At 44.5% G+C, this 15,287-nt stretch overlaps 1 protein-coding gene across 1 annotated transcript in view; it reads right to left on the reverse strand.

The window, feature by feature from the left end:
• Positions 1–15,287, reverse strand: part of LOC126185038 (dihydropyrimidine dehydrogenase [NADP(+)]) — a 330,209-nt gene that overhangs the window by 83,939 nt on the left and 230,983 nt on the right. Inside the window, exon 15 of the mRNA XM_049927785.1 lies at positions 13,762–14,024. Coding sequence (XP_049783742.1) covers positions 13,762–14,024 — 263 coding nt within the window. The remainder of the gene's footprint in view (positions 1–13,761; positions 14,025–15,287) is intronic.

Consider the following 15,287-nt stretch of genomic DNA (forward strand, 5'->3'; position numbering starts at 1 on the left):
CCTGTCTCATACATCTTGCTCACCAGATGGTAGAGTTTTGTCAGAACTGGCTCTCCCAAGGCTGTCAATAGTTCTAATGGAATGTTGTCTACTCCCGGGGCCTTGTTTCGACTTAGGTCTTTCAGTGCTCTATCGAATTCTTCACGCAGTATCATATCTCCCATTTCATCTTCATCTACATCCTCTTCCATTTCCAAAATATTGTCCTCAAGTACATCGCCCTTGTATAGGCCCTCTATATACTCCTTCCACCTTTCTGCTTTCCCTTCTTTGCTTAGAACTGGGTTTCCATCTGAGCTCTTAATATTCATACAAGTGGTTTTCTTTTCTCCAAAGGTCTCTGTAATTTTCCTGTAGGCAGTATGTATCTTACCCCTAGTGAGATAAGCTTCTGCATCCTTACATTTATCCTCTAGCCATCCCTGCTTAGCCATTTTGCACTTCCGGTCGATCTCATTTTTGAGACGTTTGTATTCCTTTTTGTCTGCATCATTTACTGCATTTTTGTATTTTCTCCTTTCATCAATTAAATTCAATATTTCTTCTGTTACTCAAGGATTTCTACTAGCCCTCGTCTTTTTATCTACTTGATCCTCTGCTGCCTTCACTACTTCATCCCTCAAAGCTACCCATTCTTCTTCTACTGTATTTCTTTCCCACATTCCTGCCATTTGTTCCCTTACGCTCTCCCTGAAACTCTGTACAACCTCTGGTCTAGTCAATTTATCCAGGCCCCATCTCCTTAAATTCCTACTTTTTTGCAGTTTCTTCAGTTTTAATCTACAGTTCATAACCAATAGACTGTGATCAGAGTCCACATCTGCCCCTGGAAAGTCTTACAATTTAAAACCTGGTTCCTAAATCTTTGTCTTACCATTATATAATCTATCTGAAATCTGACAGCTATGGCATTCATTACTGGGGCTCAAATGGACGAAATATGAGCACACTTTCAAATTAAGAAAAGGGCCTTAAGAAGAATAACAAAAAATCAGTATTCGAGCTTATCGTAAAAACCTGTTCAGACCACTGTGGATTTTAACAGCACCGTGTGAATACATTTACCTAATAGTTATTTACATAAAAAACAATGTTGACGATTACTGGAGATACATCTCTGTCGTTGATCATGGAACAAGATCCAGGGTGAAAAACAGAAACAATAAACATAAAACTCAAAACAGCATTTTCTACCAATGAATAGAATTTGGCTGTGAGCACTATGGGACTTAACATCTATGGTCATCAGTCCCCTAGAACTTAGAACTACTTAAACCTAACTAACCTAAGGACATCACACAACACCCAGTCATCACGTACCAAGGAATAAAACTCTGCAAACTACCAAAGGGGATTAAAGAAATTGCTAAAACAAACTTATTTAAAAGGACAGTTAGGAAGTACAGGTCAACCCAGACAGTTATTACATTGAAGATTTACTTAGACAACACAAAGTAGGGGTTTGGTGAAAAATGTAACACAAATAATAACTACAGTGAAGGAAAAAATCGCAACACCAAAAAAATACGTTGTTGTTGTTGTTGTGGTCTTCAGTCCGGAAACTGGTTTGATACAGCTCTCCATGCTACTGTATCCTGTGCAAGCTTCTTCATCTGCCAGTACTTACTGCAACCTACATCCTTCCGAATCTACTTAGTGTATTCATCTCTTGGTCTCCCTCTTCGATTTTTACCCTTCACGCTGCCCTCCAATACTAAATTGGTTATCCTTTGATGCCTCAGAATATGTCCTACCAACTGATCCCTTCTTCTAGTCAAGTTGTGCCACAAATTTCTCTTCTCCCCAGTTCTATTCAGTACTTCCTCATTAGTTATGTGGACTACCCATCTAATCTTCAGCATAAAAAATAGGTAATGTAGAGCGATGAACTTTAGGGAATACATTTGTCTAGGTGACATATTTAAATTATAGCAATTAATACAATGTTCCGGGTTATTATGTCGTGGTCGAATACATTTCACATTAAAACCCAACCTTTGCCCCATCTGCAGAGGACATTTTGAAGGGGGCTCGCAGCTTCTTTGAACGTCCTATCCGATTCACACGCTAGCTCGCTACTGACTGCAGCAGAATTCCACTTCTGCGTGTTCCGCGCAGTGGCGTGACGTCCATTGTTTTGAATACCCGAGCGCAACTGGCCGTTGTCGATTGCCGTCGTCCGCTGTTGCTATCACCACGTGCTGGAAGACTGGTACACATCTTCTTCAGCACCGGAATCCAGATGTCACACAATTTCACACCCTCCTCCTTCCTGTTGAAATTCCTGGGGTGTTTTAGAATCTTTATGGCCCCTGTATAGCCTTTCGTGGTATCCGCTTGTTGCTGTCAATACTTGAGTCCTATCAAACTCAATGTCGCGGTCTTCTGGGTGCAAAGCATGTTCCGCAACAGCTGATCTGTCAATCTCCCCTCTTCTGAAACTGCCCTTGCACTCGTCGTTTTTTGGTCGCTCATTTTGTTTGAAGACCCACGTACACCTCCCCACAACTACACGGAATCTAGAAATTGCTCTTTTTTCCCAGCGGTTGGCTAGCATTCTTGGCCGTATTTAGGTGATCTTGTATCTCCCTGGCACGTTTGTAGATTACCGCGATGTTCCGATTTTTCAAGATATTTCATATGCAGTTAGTAACGCTCTTAATGAAAGGCAGGAAAACATTCGATTTCATCGGTGCTTGAGCATCGTTATGATCGTGGTCTTAACGCTCTTTTTACCTCAGCGAACGAATAACCATTCTTGAGCACTGAATAGATGAGATGTTCTAATTCTTCGTTAAGCAGCTCTGGTTCGCAGATTTTCCTTGCTCCATCCCCCAACTTTTTTTTATGATGCCTTGCTTTTGTTGTGGGTGGTGGTTCGAATCCCGGTGTAGGTAACGGTCTGTGTGCGTGGGTTTGCGGTAAACATCACAGGTTAATGTTTAGTGCGAAACAAGCCATTGCGTATGTGAAATGCTGGTACATTAATAACGGGTGTAGCCGCCAGAATGTTGAGTGCAAGCATGGAAAGCGTTCATACACTGTATTGTACAGGTACCGGGTGTCAGTTTGCGGGATGAACTTACATGCCTGTTGAACTTGGTCGGTCAGTATAGGGACGGTTAATACTGATTGTGGTGACGCTCGAGTTGTCGTCCAATTGGACGATTGGAGACAGATCTAGTAATCGAGCAGGCCAAGGCAACATGTCGACAATCTGTAGAGCGGTATGTGGGCGAGCGTTATCCTGTTGGAAAACACCCCATCCCTGGTTCAAAATGGTTCAAATGGCTCTGAGCACTATGGGACTCAACTGCTGAGGTCATTATTCCCCTAGAACTTAGAACTAGTTAAACCTAACTAACCTAAGGACATCACAAACATCCATGCCCGAGGCAGGATTCGAACCTGCGACCGTAGCGGTCTTGTGGTTCCAGACTGCAGCGCCTTTAACCGCACGTCCACTTCGGCCGGCCCATCCCTGGAATGCTGTACATGAATAGCAGCACAACAGGTCAAATCACCAGACTGAATTACAAATTTGCAGTCAGTGTGTGTGGGATAATCACGAGAGTGCTCCTGTTGTCACGAAATCGCATCCCTGACCATAACATCAAGTGTAAGTCCAGTCGGTCTAGCACGGAGATAGGCTGGTTGCGAGTCCTCAACTGTCTGGTCTCCTTTTAACTAACACATAGACATCACTGGCACCGAAGCAGAACCAGCTTTCATCATAAAACACAACAGGCCTCCATCCTGCCCTACAATGAGCTCTCGCTTGGCACCGCTGAAGTCGCAAATGGTGGTGGTTTGGGGTCAGTGGAATGCACACTACAGTGCGTCTGGCTTGTAGTTGTCCTCGAAGTAACTGATTTGGAGCAGTGCGTTGTGTCACTGTGGTGCCAACTGCTACTCAGACTGCTGCTGCAGATGCAGTGCGATGCGCCAAAAAAATGGTTCAAATGGCTCTGAGCACTATGCGACTTAACTTCTGAGGTCATCAGTCGCCTAGAACTTAGAACTAATTAAACCTAACTAACCTAAGGACATCACACACATCCATGCCCGAGGCAGGGTTCGAACCTGCGACCGTAGCGGTCACGCGGTTCCAGACTGAAGCGCCTTTAACCGCACGGCCACACCGGCCGGCTGCGATGCGCCAGATTCACACTCGGAACACGATGGTCCTCCCTCTCGGTAGTGCCATGTGGCTGTCCGGGGCCCTGTCTTTTTGTGACCGTACATTCTGCTGACCACCGCTTCCACCAGTCATGTACAGTGGCTACTTCCCTGCCAAGTCTTTCTGGAATATTCCAGAAGAAAAATCCAGCTTCTTGTAGCCCTATTACATGACCTCGTTCAAATTCAGTGATGTGTTGACAATGGCGTCCTTGTCGCCTTAAGGGCATTCTTGACTAACCAGTTCGCCGGCCGGGGTGGCCGAGCGGTTCTAGGCGCTACAGTCTGGAACCGCGCGACCGCTACGGCCGTAGGTTCGAATCCTGCCTCGGTCATGGACGTGTGTGATGTCCTTAGGTTTGTTAGGTTTAAGTAGTTCTAAGTTCTAGGGACTGATGACCTCAGAAGTTGAGTCCCATAGTGCTCAGAGCCATTTGAACCATTTTTTGACTAACCAGTTCACCACGTGCAGTCTCAAAGGCGACTAACGCTCACGACCGTTAGAGCGTGTATTTGAAGCAAACCTGATTTGTATCATCACAGTGGCGCTACTAGCGCCACTCTAATGCGACTGGTGCGAAGTTTGAACAGACGTCATCTTTACAATGTAGAAACACTCCTAGAATCTTTCGTTTATGTAGCATATCTCCTCCTTCGTGTTGCGATTTTTTTCCATCAGTGTATAATAAAACATCTTACATTCCACATAACACTTTCACACTTTTTTTTTGGCCGACCGGAGTCGTCGTGCGGTTCTAGGCGCTACAGTCTGGAGCCGAGCGACCAATCCGGTCGCAGGTTCGAATCGTGCCTCGGGCATGGATGTGTGTGATGTCCTTAGGTTAGTTAGGTTTAATTAGTTCTAAGTTCTAGGCGACTGATGACCTCAGAAGTTAAGTCGCATAGTGCTCAGAGCCATTTTTTTTCCTTTTCTGGGAGAAGTTACTCCGCCCGCATCTCGTGGTCGTGCGGTAGCGCTCTCGCTTCCCACGCCCGGGTTCCCGGGTTCGATTCCCGGCGGGGTCAGGGATTTTCTCTGCCTCGTGATGGCTGGGTGTTGTGTGCTGTCCTTAGGTTAGTTAGATTTAAGTAGTTCTAAGTTCTAGGAGACTGATGACCATAGATGTTAAGTCCCATAGTGCTCGGAGCCATTTGAACCATTTTGAGAACTTACTCCCAAAGCTATGCTCTGTGTAATACTAACACCTTATCCTTTTTATGACCTCAACATGTCATGCCTTATAGAAGGATGATGACTCATTTTTTCTGGCTGGCGAAAGGGAATCTACTGTCCGCAAGATGGTCCTCACTTCAGCTGCCAGTGTGTGTAGCGTTATGAAAAAATGTATTTAAATTTGTGTAGTGTGGTCAGTGACTGAGAGTGAGAAATGAATGAACAGTGTAGCATTAGGCTTTTATCATTATCAAACAACTCATTTGTAAATCAATGGTATACGCTAGGGACAAAACGACTGGGGAGGGTGGAGGCTCCAGTCTTCATCTAGCCATCCTGACTTAAGTTTTCCGGATTTACCTAAATAATTTCAGCCACACGCTGGGATTGTGACATTATCAAAAAACTGTTCTGTCTTTGGGAGAGATGTGTTCGTCGCTAGAATGACTGTGTTGAGAAATAAGTATGTAGACATTAAGAATAAAGGTGTAGAATGTCAATAATGTTCGTTTTATTTAAAAAGCTTTAAGAGTTTTCAGATAAAAAATTATGACGCATTACTTCCCAGCACACTCTAGTAGCTTTTTGAAATTGAATGAATCTCTTCGAAACACTCGTATTCGTATGCAAGATTATTGCAACGTAACTGTGTAATAAAACAGACTATCATTCTGGACCAGCTACTGTCCGAACACGGAACTGGCTCTGGCTCTGAGCACTATGCGACTTAACTTCTGAGGTCATCAGTCACCTAGAACTTAGAACTAATTAAACCTAACTAACCTAAGGACATCACACACATCCATGCCCGAGGCAGGATTCGAACCTGCGACCGTAGCGGTCACGCGGTTCCAGACTGAAGCGCCTTTAACCGCACGGCCACACAGGCCGGCAACACGGAACTAAATTAAGTTTGAGGTACATGATCGAGCTTAACTGTGTTGTTTAAGTGCCACAGAGCTTGTGCTTTTAGTTAATTTATATCAAGTAAAGAAACAGAGGGCTTAAAACATTTGCATGTTGACTGCTAGATCCAATTAGCTTCACATTCAGTATTTACTTTGAGGAGAACGAAGACCCCTGTGGACACGGAGGTGCTCTCTGCCTTAGCGTCCGTAGCTGCTCGGGCCAGTTACCTCTGTCACAGATCAATGCGTCAGTCGCTGAGAATCGCACCAGCACTCAAAATGCGATTTAAAAAAATAGGCATGGCTCTTCATTGTAGGTCTGTTACCTTAGCAGTATCTGAGACGTAAAACTCAGGTGAATGCCGTGGGCCAACATAAATTTGCCTTAATACAGCTATAATGGTTCTCTTTAATATTAAAATTTCTTAGGATTTATAAATTAAGGGTAAAGGTCCACATCAATTAAATAACGTCCACATCAATTAAATAAGGCCTTCAAATGAAATGATTTAGCGGGCCAGTCGAGGTAGGCTAGGATACCTGAGCGTTCCTTAACTCTTTCGTGACCAGCACGAAATGCGTATCCCACATCTACATTTATTTCCCTGATTTCACAGGGATATCAAAGTCTCATACCTGTGTGGTGCTGTAATCTAGTGCTGAATGTATCAACTGTTTGGAGTCAACAAACTCATTGTTTGCCACCCAGTGCCCAAGATATCGCCCAACTCTTTCAGTTGTTCATTGTGTGCCTTGCGTTTCGGCGGTTTTCTGTAATTTTTCACTTCTCTGCAACAGATGAGCTCATTAAAGGTATTTATTGTCTTTCTTAAATTATTTGCTAGAAACATACAGATTTGTGCACAAATTTATTTATAAATTACTTTTGAAAGCGTCTAGTGGTTTTGAGTTATGGCCAGTGTGTGTGTTCAGAGAATTTCCGTTTCTGCCTATCGTTCATATTTGTGTCTAAATTTTGACATTATATATTTTATTCGGTGCTGTAATCCCATTTTATGTCCTCTGCTTGTATAAGAAACAGAAAACTCCACAAACTCCTGTTTTTTTCTGATGAATGCCCTTTATACTTCACCCAGTTGAAAGCTGCCTTACCGAGAGCAAGGTAAAAAGAAAGTTGGTGACATTTTCCTCCATTATTACGGTTTCTCATGATGAAACTGGTAACTATTGCAACACTCAAAAGAAAATGATGTCACAATTTGAGTCACCTACTGGCAGTAGCATATCTTTCCCTCTGCTCTAACTCGTCTACGACTCCCAATACAGCTGTGTACTCTGCTTCGGATGCAGGACAAGATATACCTGAGGTTGTACCACCTCTGTTTTTTTCGTGCGACGAATCTTATAAACTATGTGATCAAAAGTATCCGGACCACCCCCAAAAACATACGTTTTTCATATAAGGTGCATTGTGCTGCCACCTTCTGCCAGGTACTCCACATCAGTGACCTCAGTAATCATTAGACATCGTGAGAGAGTAGAATGGGGCACTTCGCGGAACTCAACGGACTTCGAACGTGGTCAAGTGATTGGGTGTCAAAGTGTCATACGACAGTACGCGAGATTTCCACACTCCTTAACATCCCTAGATCCACTGTTTCCGGTGTGATAGTGAAGTGGAAACGTGAAGGGACACGTACAGCACAAAAGCGTACAGGCCGACCTCGTCTGTTGACTGACAGAGACCGCCGACAGTTGAAGATGGTCGTAATGTGTAATAGGCAGACATCTATGCAGACCATCACACAGGAATTACAAACTACATCGGGATCCACTGCAAGTACTATGATAGTTACGCGGGAGGTGAGAAAACTTGGATTTCATGGTCCAGCGGCTGCTCATAAGCCACACATCATGCCGGTAAATGCCAAACGAAGTCTCGCTTGGTGTAAGGAGTGTAAACATTGGGCGATTCATCAGTGGATAAACGTTATGTGGAGTGACGAATCACGGTACACAATGCGGCGATCCGATGGCAGGGTGTGGGTATGGCGAATGCCCGGTGAACGTCATCTGCCAGTGTGTGAAGCGCCAACAGCAAAATTCTGAGGCGGTAGTGTTATGGTGTGGTCGTGTTTTTCATGGAGGAGGCTTGCATCCCTTGTTGTTTTGCGTGGCACTATCACAGTGCAGGCCTACATTGATGTTTTAAGCACATTCTTGCTTCCCACTGTTGAAGAGCAATTCGGGGATGGCAATTGCATCTTTCAACATGATCGAGCACTTGTTCATAATGCATGGGCTGTGACGGAGTGGTTACACTACAATAACATCCCTGTAATGGACTGGCCTTCACTGAGTCCTGGCGTGAATCGTATAGAACACCTTTGGAATGTTTTGGAAAGCCGACTTCGTGCCAGGCCTCACCGACCCACATCGATACCTCCCCTCAGTGCAGCACTCCGTGAGGAATGGGCTGCCATTTCCCAAGAAACCTTCCAGAACCTGATTGAACGTATGCATGCGAGAGTGGAAGCTGTCATCAAGGCTAAGGATGGGCCCATGAATGTACGTATTTGGAAACATTCTAAAACGAAAGCATATGTGTTTTTTAACACAAACTTATGTTTTTTTAAATGGACCTCCAATATTTTTTCTTCAGCAATCCATAGCATGACAAAGCACATACACAATGGCGTTGATTGCATCGCAGTATTCCCATTACATCCGGAGATATTGAGACGCGAAGTTGACGCTTGAAACACCCGACATGCGCTGCTAGCGCACGTCCTGAGGCTCAGGCGTGAACCCCATGCTGCCCGTAATCGCAGCAGGATGGCAGCAGACCGTATTATTCGTTTCGGACCTCTTGTTAAGTATGGAAGTGTGATTACGCATGTCAATCACATCGAGATTACGGGCAGCATGGGGTTCACGCCTGAACCTCAGGACGTGCGCTAGCAGCGCATGTCGGGTGTTTCAAGCGTCAACTTCGCGTCTTAATATCTCGGGATGTAATGGGAATATTGCGATACAATCAACGCCATTGTGTATGTGCTTTGTCATGCTATGGTTTGCTGAAGAAAAAATATAGGAGGTCCATTTAAAAAAACGTTAGTTTGTGTTAAAAAGTACATATGCTTTCGTTTTAGAATGTTTCCAAATATGTACATTCAAGGGCCCCAGCCCTACATTGATACCGGTGAAAGTCGTTTTCCAATAGCTGTTATTGTTCCAGAGATATTTTGGGTGGACAAGATAGCTGGGACACCCTGTATACAATCCACTCGAAATTGAGGTGCCGGCCGCGATGGTCTAGTGGTTCTAGGCGCGCAGTCCGGAACCGCGGGACTGCTAAGGTCGCAGGTTCGAATCCTGCCTCGGGCATGGATGTGTGTGATGTCCTTAGGGTAGTTAGGTTTAAGTAGTTCTAAGTTCTAGGGGCTGATGACCACAGCAGTTAAATCCCATAGTGCTCAGAGCCATTTGAACCATTTTTTTTTTTTTTTTTTTTGAAATTGAGGTACATAAAACATAGTCGCAGACAGTTGGGGTACACTAATTCCTTCTACATCTACATCTACATCCATATTCTGCAAGCCACCTGACGGTGTGTGGCGGAGGGTACCTTGAGTACCTCTATCGGTTCTCCCTTCTATTCCAGTCTCGTATTGTTCGTGGAAAGAAAGATTGTCGGTATGCCTCTGTGTGGGCTCTAATCTATCTCATTTTATCCTCATGGTCTCTTCGCGAGATATACGTAGGAGGGAGCAATATACTGCTTGACTCCTCGGTGAAGGTATGTTCTCGAAACTTCAACAAAAGCCCGTACCGAGCTACTGTGCGTCTCTCCTGTAGAGTCTTTCACTGTAGTTTATCTATACTGTCCGTAACGCTTTCGCTATTACTAAATGATCCTGTAACGAACCGCGCTGCTCTCCGTTGGATCTTCTCTATCTGTTTTATCAACCCTATCTGGTACGGACTCCTCACTGGTGAGCAGTATTCAAGCAGTGGGGGAACAAGTGTACTGAACCTACTTCCTTTGTTTTCGGATTGCATTTCCTTAGGATTCTTCCAGTGAATCTCAGTCTGGCATCTGCTTTACCGACGATCAACTTAATACGATCATTCCATTTAAATCACTCCTAATGCGTACTCCCAGATAATTTATGGAATTAACTGCTTCCAGTTGCTGACCAGCTATACTGTAGCTAAATGATAAGGGATATTTCTTTCTATGTATTCTCAGCGCATTACACTTGTCTACTATGAGATTCAATTGTCATTCTGCACCATGCGTCAATTAGCTGCAGTTACTCCTACATTTCAGTACAATTTTCCATTGTTACAACCTCTCGAAACACCACAGCATCATCTGCAAAAAGCCTCAGTGAACTTCCGATGTCATCCACAAGGTCATTTATGTATATTGTGAATAGCAACGGTCCTACGACACTCCCCTGCGGCACACCTGAAATCACTCTTACTTCGGAAGACTTCTCTCCATTGAGAATGACATGCTGCGTTCTGTTATCTAGGAACTCTTCAATCCAATCACACAACTGGTCTGATAGCCCATATGATCTTACTTTGTTCATTAAACGACTGTGGGGAACTGTATCGAACGCCTTGCGGAAGTCAAGAAACACGACATCTACCTGGGAACCCGTGTCTATGGTCCTCTGAGTCTCGTGGACGAATAGCGCGAGCTGGGTTACACACGATCGTCTTTTTCGAAACCCATGCTGATTCCTACAGAGCAGATTTCTAGTCTCCAGAAAAGTCATTATACTCGAACATAATACGTGTTCCAAAATTCTACAACTGATCGACGTTAGAGATATAGGTCTATAGTTCTGCACATCTGTTCGATGTCCCTTCTTGAAAACGGGGGGTACGGGGTGGCGGCAGGAAAGGCATCTGGCCAGCCCTTCAACTAACATTGCCATATCCGATTAACCGTGCCGATCCTGCTTCTCCGCGGGAACAACGGCACAACCAAAAGAAAGAAAGAAAGAAAAGAAAATTGGGAAAAAGTGATTTGAAGACAGGAAAACGAAATATAATGATACAATGGAGGAATATGGAAAAAAGGAAAGAACAACAAAGCATTAAAAAACTAATATTGGAATGTGGTCCCAAGAAGGTCTTAACGCGAGTAGATAAGGAAGTAGCATCAGTGCTCGGTAGCAGTTAATTAAAGTACGCGTCATTTACGACGGCGGCGGAGTTGAGGTTCGTTCTGCGCATCTGACGTCACAAAACACAGTCAGCCAATGAATAGAGAACGACGTTGCCAGAGCTCGACTGCAGTGCAGAGCACGAACGAGTGTCTTCAGTTTTAGAAACTTTCAGTCATAAATAAAGTGTCTTGATAGCAGACTTTCTTGTATATAAAGTTTGGAAAAAGCATTCTTTATACCAATTGCTTCATATTCTATTAATTAATTAAACCAAAGAAGCAATAAGCCTCCTAATTCAGGTGATAGCAAGGGAAGGTGTTTGTATCATTCTCACTAACCACTTTTTCGCAATAAGGAACAGCGGTAATTGTTTATTTGCTATTGTACTTCGACGAAACGTGAGTAATTCATTGTCATACGAACAGTGTTTGTCGGTATTTTGCGTGATGTTTTAAAGTCCTCCAGGAAGTCTGTCGAATGACCAGCTGCGTTAGCGTAATGGTTAAAGTGAGCCATTCGCCGGCATGGTAGCTCAGTGTGTTTGGTCAGAGAGCTGGTTGGCCTCTGTAATAAAAAACTGAGTGGAAGAATCAACAAACGAACTTTAACGGATGTCATGTGACGTCCGCAACGACCAAACACAAAAAAAGCGTGTTCGGTCAGAGGGCTGCGTGCTCTCTGTGGAAAAAAAAAAAAAAAAAAAACACCTGAGTCAGGCGATCAACTGGAACACATGTCTTGTGACGTCCACCCAGACAAAACGCAACGAACTATATCGAACAAAAAAAAAAGTGTTTCGCTACTAAGCGAAAAGTACTGCATTCAAACCTTGTTTGGTGTATAATATTTTCTTTATTTAAAAACAATATCGAAGTGTCTTACTTCATGAATTTTATTCGTTTGAATGTAATTTTTTTAAATTTCTAGTGGCAACTAAAATCGACCATACGGAAAGTATACGCTATGAACCTTTACCTCTGCAAACTCTTCAAAATTTCGTGCAATGGTTTACTACATTTAATACTGCACAATAACTGCGTTGAACATCGAATCAAAATTAAGTCATTTATGGGGGGAAGGTATCAGTCAAGAAGACGTGTAAAAATCAAATTTTTGGGCCAAATAGTTTTTGTGAATTCGAATGATAAGTGTGTCAAAGCAGTCGGAACACCATGTGTCTGCACAGGCGAGCAGTGCAGTGATGATAAAATCGCGCACGGCGCGGAATGCGGGGAGCACGTCTCTGTAGCAGCGAAAGGATTAATGCGGCCGTGGTGGCTTTACTTCATAAACTGCGCGCTCCCCCCTAAACGTAGTTTGCGAACTATACTATACTACGGCGCTGCTTCTCTTGGCGCGTGCAACTGGCAACGCAGCAATCTCCCGCGTCTGGGCGGGCATGCGCGAGCCGCCAAGATAAAAGAATTGAACTATACAAAATTGTTAAGGCTTTCGTGGCCACTTGCTGACAAACTGCCTATTAGCTTCTGTCTCGGGTTCTTCGGCCGACGTTCAACTAATGATTTTTCTGACGTTTCGCCAGCACGAGTGGCCGGCATTGTCAAAGCTTCACCCTCCATTGCCGGTGGTGACAATTTTATTACGTGGTCGGTCTCATTCAGTGCGTGCTCTGCCACGGCCGATTTCTCCACCTGCCCCAACCTGCAATGTCGCTTATGCTCTTTGATCCTGGTGTTAATGGATCGTCCAGTCATTCCGACATAAACTTTTCCGCATGTGCAAGGTATACGGTATACGGTATACGTTTATGTCGGAATGACTGGACGATCCATTAACACCAGGATCAAAGAGCATAAGCGACATTGCAGGTTGGGGCAGGTGGAGAAATCGGCCGTGGCAGAGCACGCACTGAATGAGACCGACCACGTAATAAAATTCGCCGACACGGAAGTTCTGTCTGTAGAGAAGCACTATCACACGCGCTTGTTCAGAGAAGCTGTAGAAATCCAAAAACACGCGAACAGTTTCAACAAGAAAGAGGAAAGCCTTAAGGTAAACGGATCCTGGCTTCCCGTACTGCAGCGAACGACCGTCGCAGGTAGCAAGAGGAGAAACGCACCGGAAATGACCGCGGAGAAGCCCTCGGACGTTGGCGCGCCAGGTACATATAGTCTGCGGCCGCGAGCTCGCCTCCAGTTCACCACCGGCAATGGAGGGTGAAGCTTTGACAATGCCAGCCACTCGTGCTGGCGAAACGTCAGAAAAATCATTAGTTGAACGACGGCCGAAGAACCCGAGACAGAAGCTAATAGGCAGTTTGTCAATTGAACTATAGTTTCACGAGGAGAAATGAAAGGAACGGAAGGCGGAGGAGCGCGGTAGCCAGCCTGACCTGGACGACGGAGGCGCCGGCGCTGAGGAACTGGAAGGCGGTGTCGGCAGAGTCGACGCCGCCGATGCCGAGGATGGGGAAGCCCGGCAGCTCCCGCGCCACGGCCGAGATGGCCCGCAGCGCCATGGGCCGCGTGGCCGCGCCGGACACGCCGCCGTACGTGGTGCGCCGCTGCGAGCCCACCGCCGGCCACGGCGACCCGTCCGCGTGCAGCCGCATCAGCCCCGACACCGTATTGATCGCCGACACCCCGTCCGCCTTGCCTGTGTCGGATCACCAGTACAGTCTTAGCCGGACACGGACCTTATCCCACGCACTTACACCGCGTGATGATGATGATGTTTGGTTTGTGGGGCGCTCAACTGCGTGGTTATCAGCGCCCGTACAATTTCCCAACCTTTGCTCAGTCCAATTTCGCCACTTTCCTGGATGATGATGAAATGATGAGGACAACACAAACACCCAGTCATCTCGAGGCAGGTGAAAATCCCTGACCCCGCCGGGAATCGAACCCGGGACCCCGTGCTCGGGAAGCGAGAACGCTACCGCGAGACCACGAGCGGCGGACATTACACCGCGTGAGTCTGAGGCAGACACCTACATGCACATGCGGGGAAGAAGGTTCCCCAAAACCCACTGTCTTTTTTGCGGGCAATACGCGAACAATAGACATACACTACACTTAGATTAAACAGGTACAGACATAGATATACAGGGTGAGTCACCTAAGACTTAATCAGACTTAATCAGAAGCATATAGCTAAGGTAGAACATTCCAAATTTTTAGGTGTGTCCATTGATGAGAGATTAAATTGGAAGAAACACATTGATGATCTGCTGAAACGTTTGAGTTCAGCTACTTATGCAATAAGGGTCATTGCAAATTTTGTTGATAAACATCTTAGTAAATTAGCTTACTACGCCTATTTTCACTCGTTGATTTCATATGGCATCATATTTTGGGGTAATTCATCACTGAGGAATAAAGTATTTATTGCACAAAAGCGTGTAATCAGAATAATAGCTGGAGTCCACCCAAGATCATCCTGCAGACATTTATTTAAGGATCTAGGGATATTCACAGTAGCTTCTCAGTATATATACTCTCTTATGAAATTTGTTATTAACAACCAAACCCAATTCAAAAGTAATAGCAGTGTGCATAACTACAATACTAGGAGAAAGGATTATCTTCACTATTCAAGATTAAATCTAACTTTGGCACAGAAAGGGGTGAATTATACTGGCACTAAAGTCTTTGGTCACTTACCAAATAGTATCAAAAGTCTGACAGATAACCAACAAGTATTTAAGAAGAAATTAAAAGAATTTCTGAATGACAACTCCTTCTACTCCATAGAGGAATTTTTAGATATAAATTAAAAAAAAAATATTTAAAAAATAAAAAAATAAAAAAACACAAAAAATGAAAAAGTTGTTATATTAACTTAAGTATGTTGTTAAATTAACTTAATTATGTCATGTATTGGAAAATTTGACTCGTTCCACATCATTACGAAATATCG

The sequence above is a fragment of the Schistocerca cancellata genome, chromosome 4 (genome assembly GCF_023864275.1).
Source record: "Schistocerca cancellata isolate TAMUIC-IGC-003103 chromosome 4, iqSchCanc2.1, whole genome shotgun sequence".
Classification (NCBI taxonomy): Eukaryota; Metazoa; Arthropoda; class Insecta; order Orthoptera; family Acrididae; genus Schistocerca; species Schistocerca cancellata.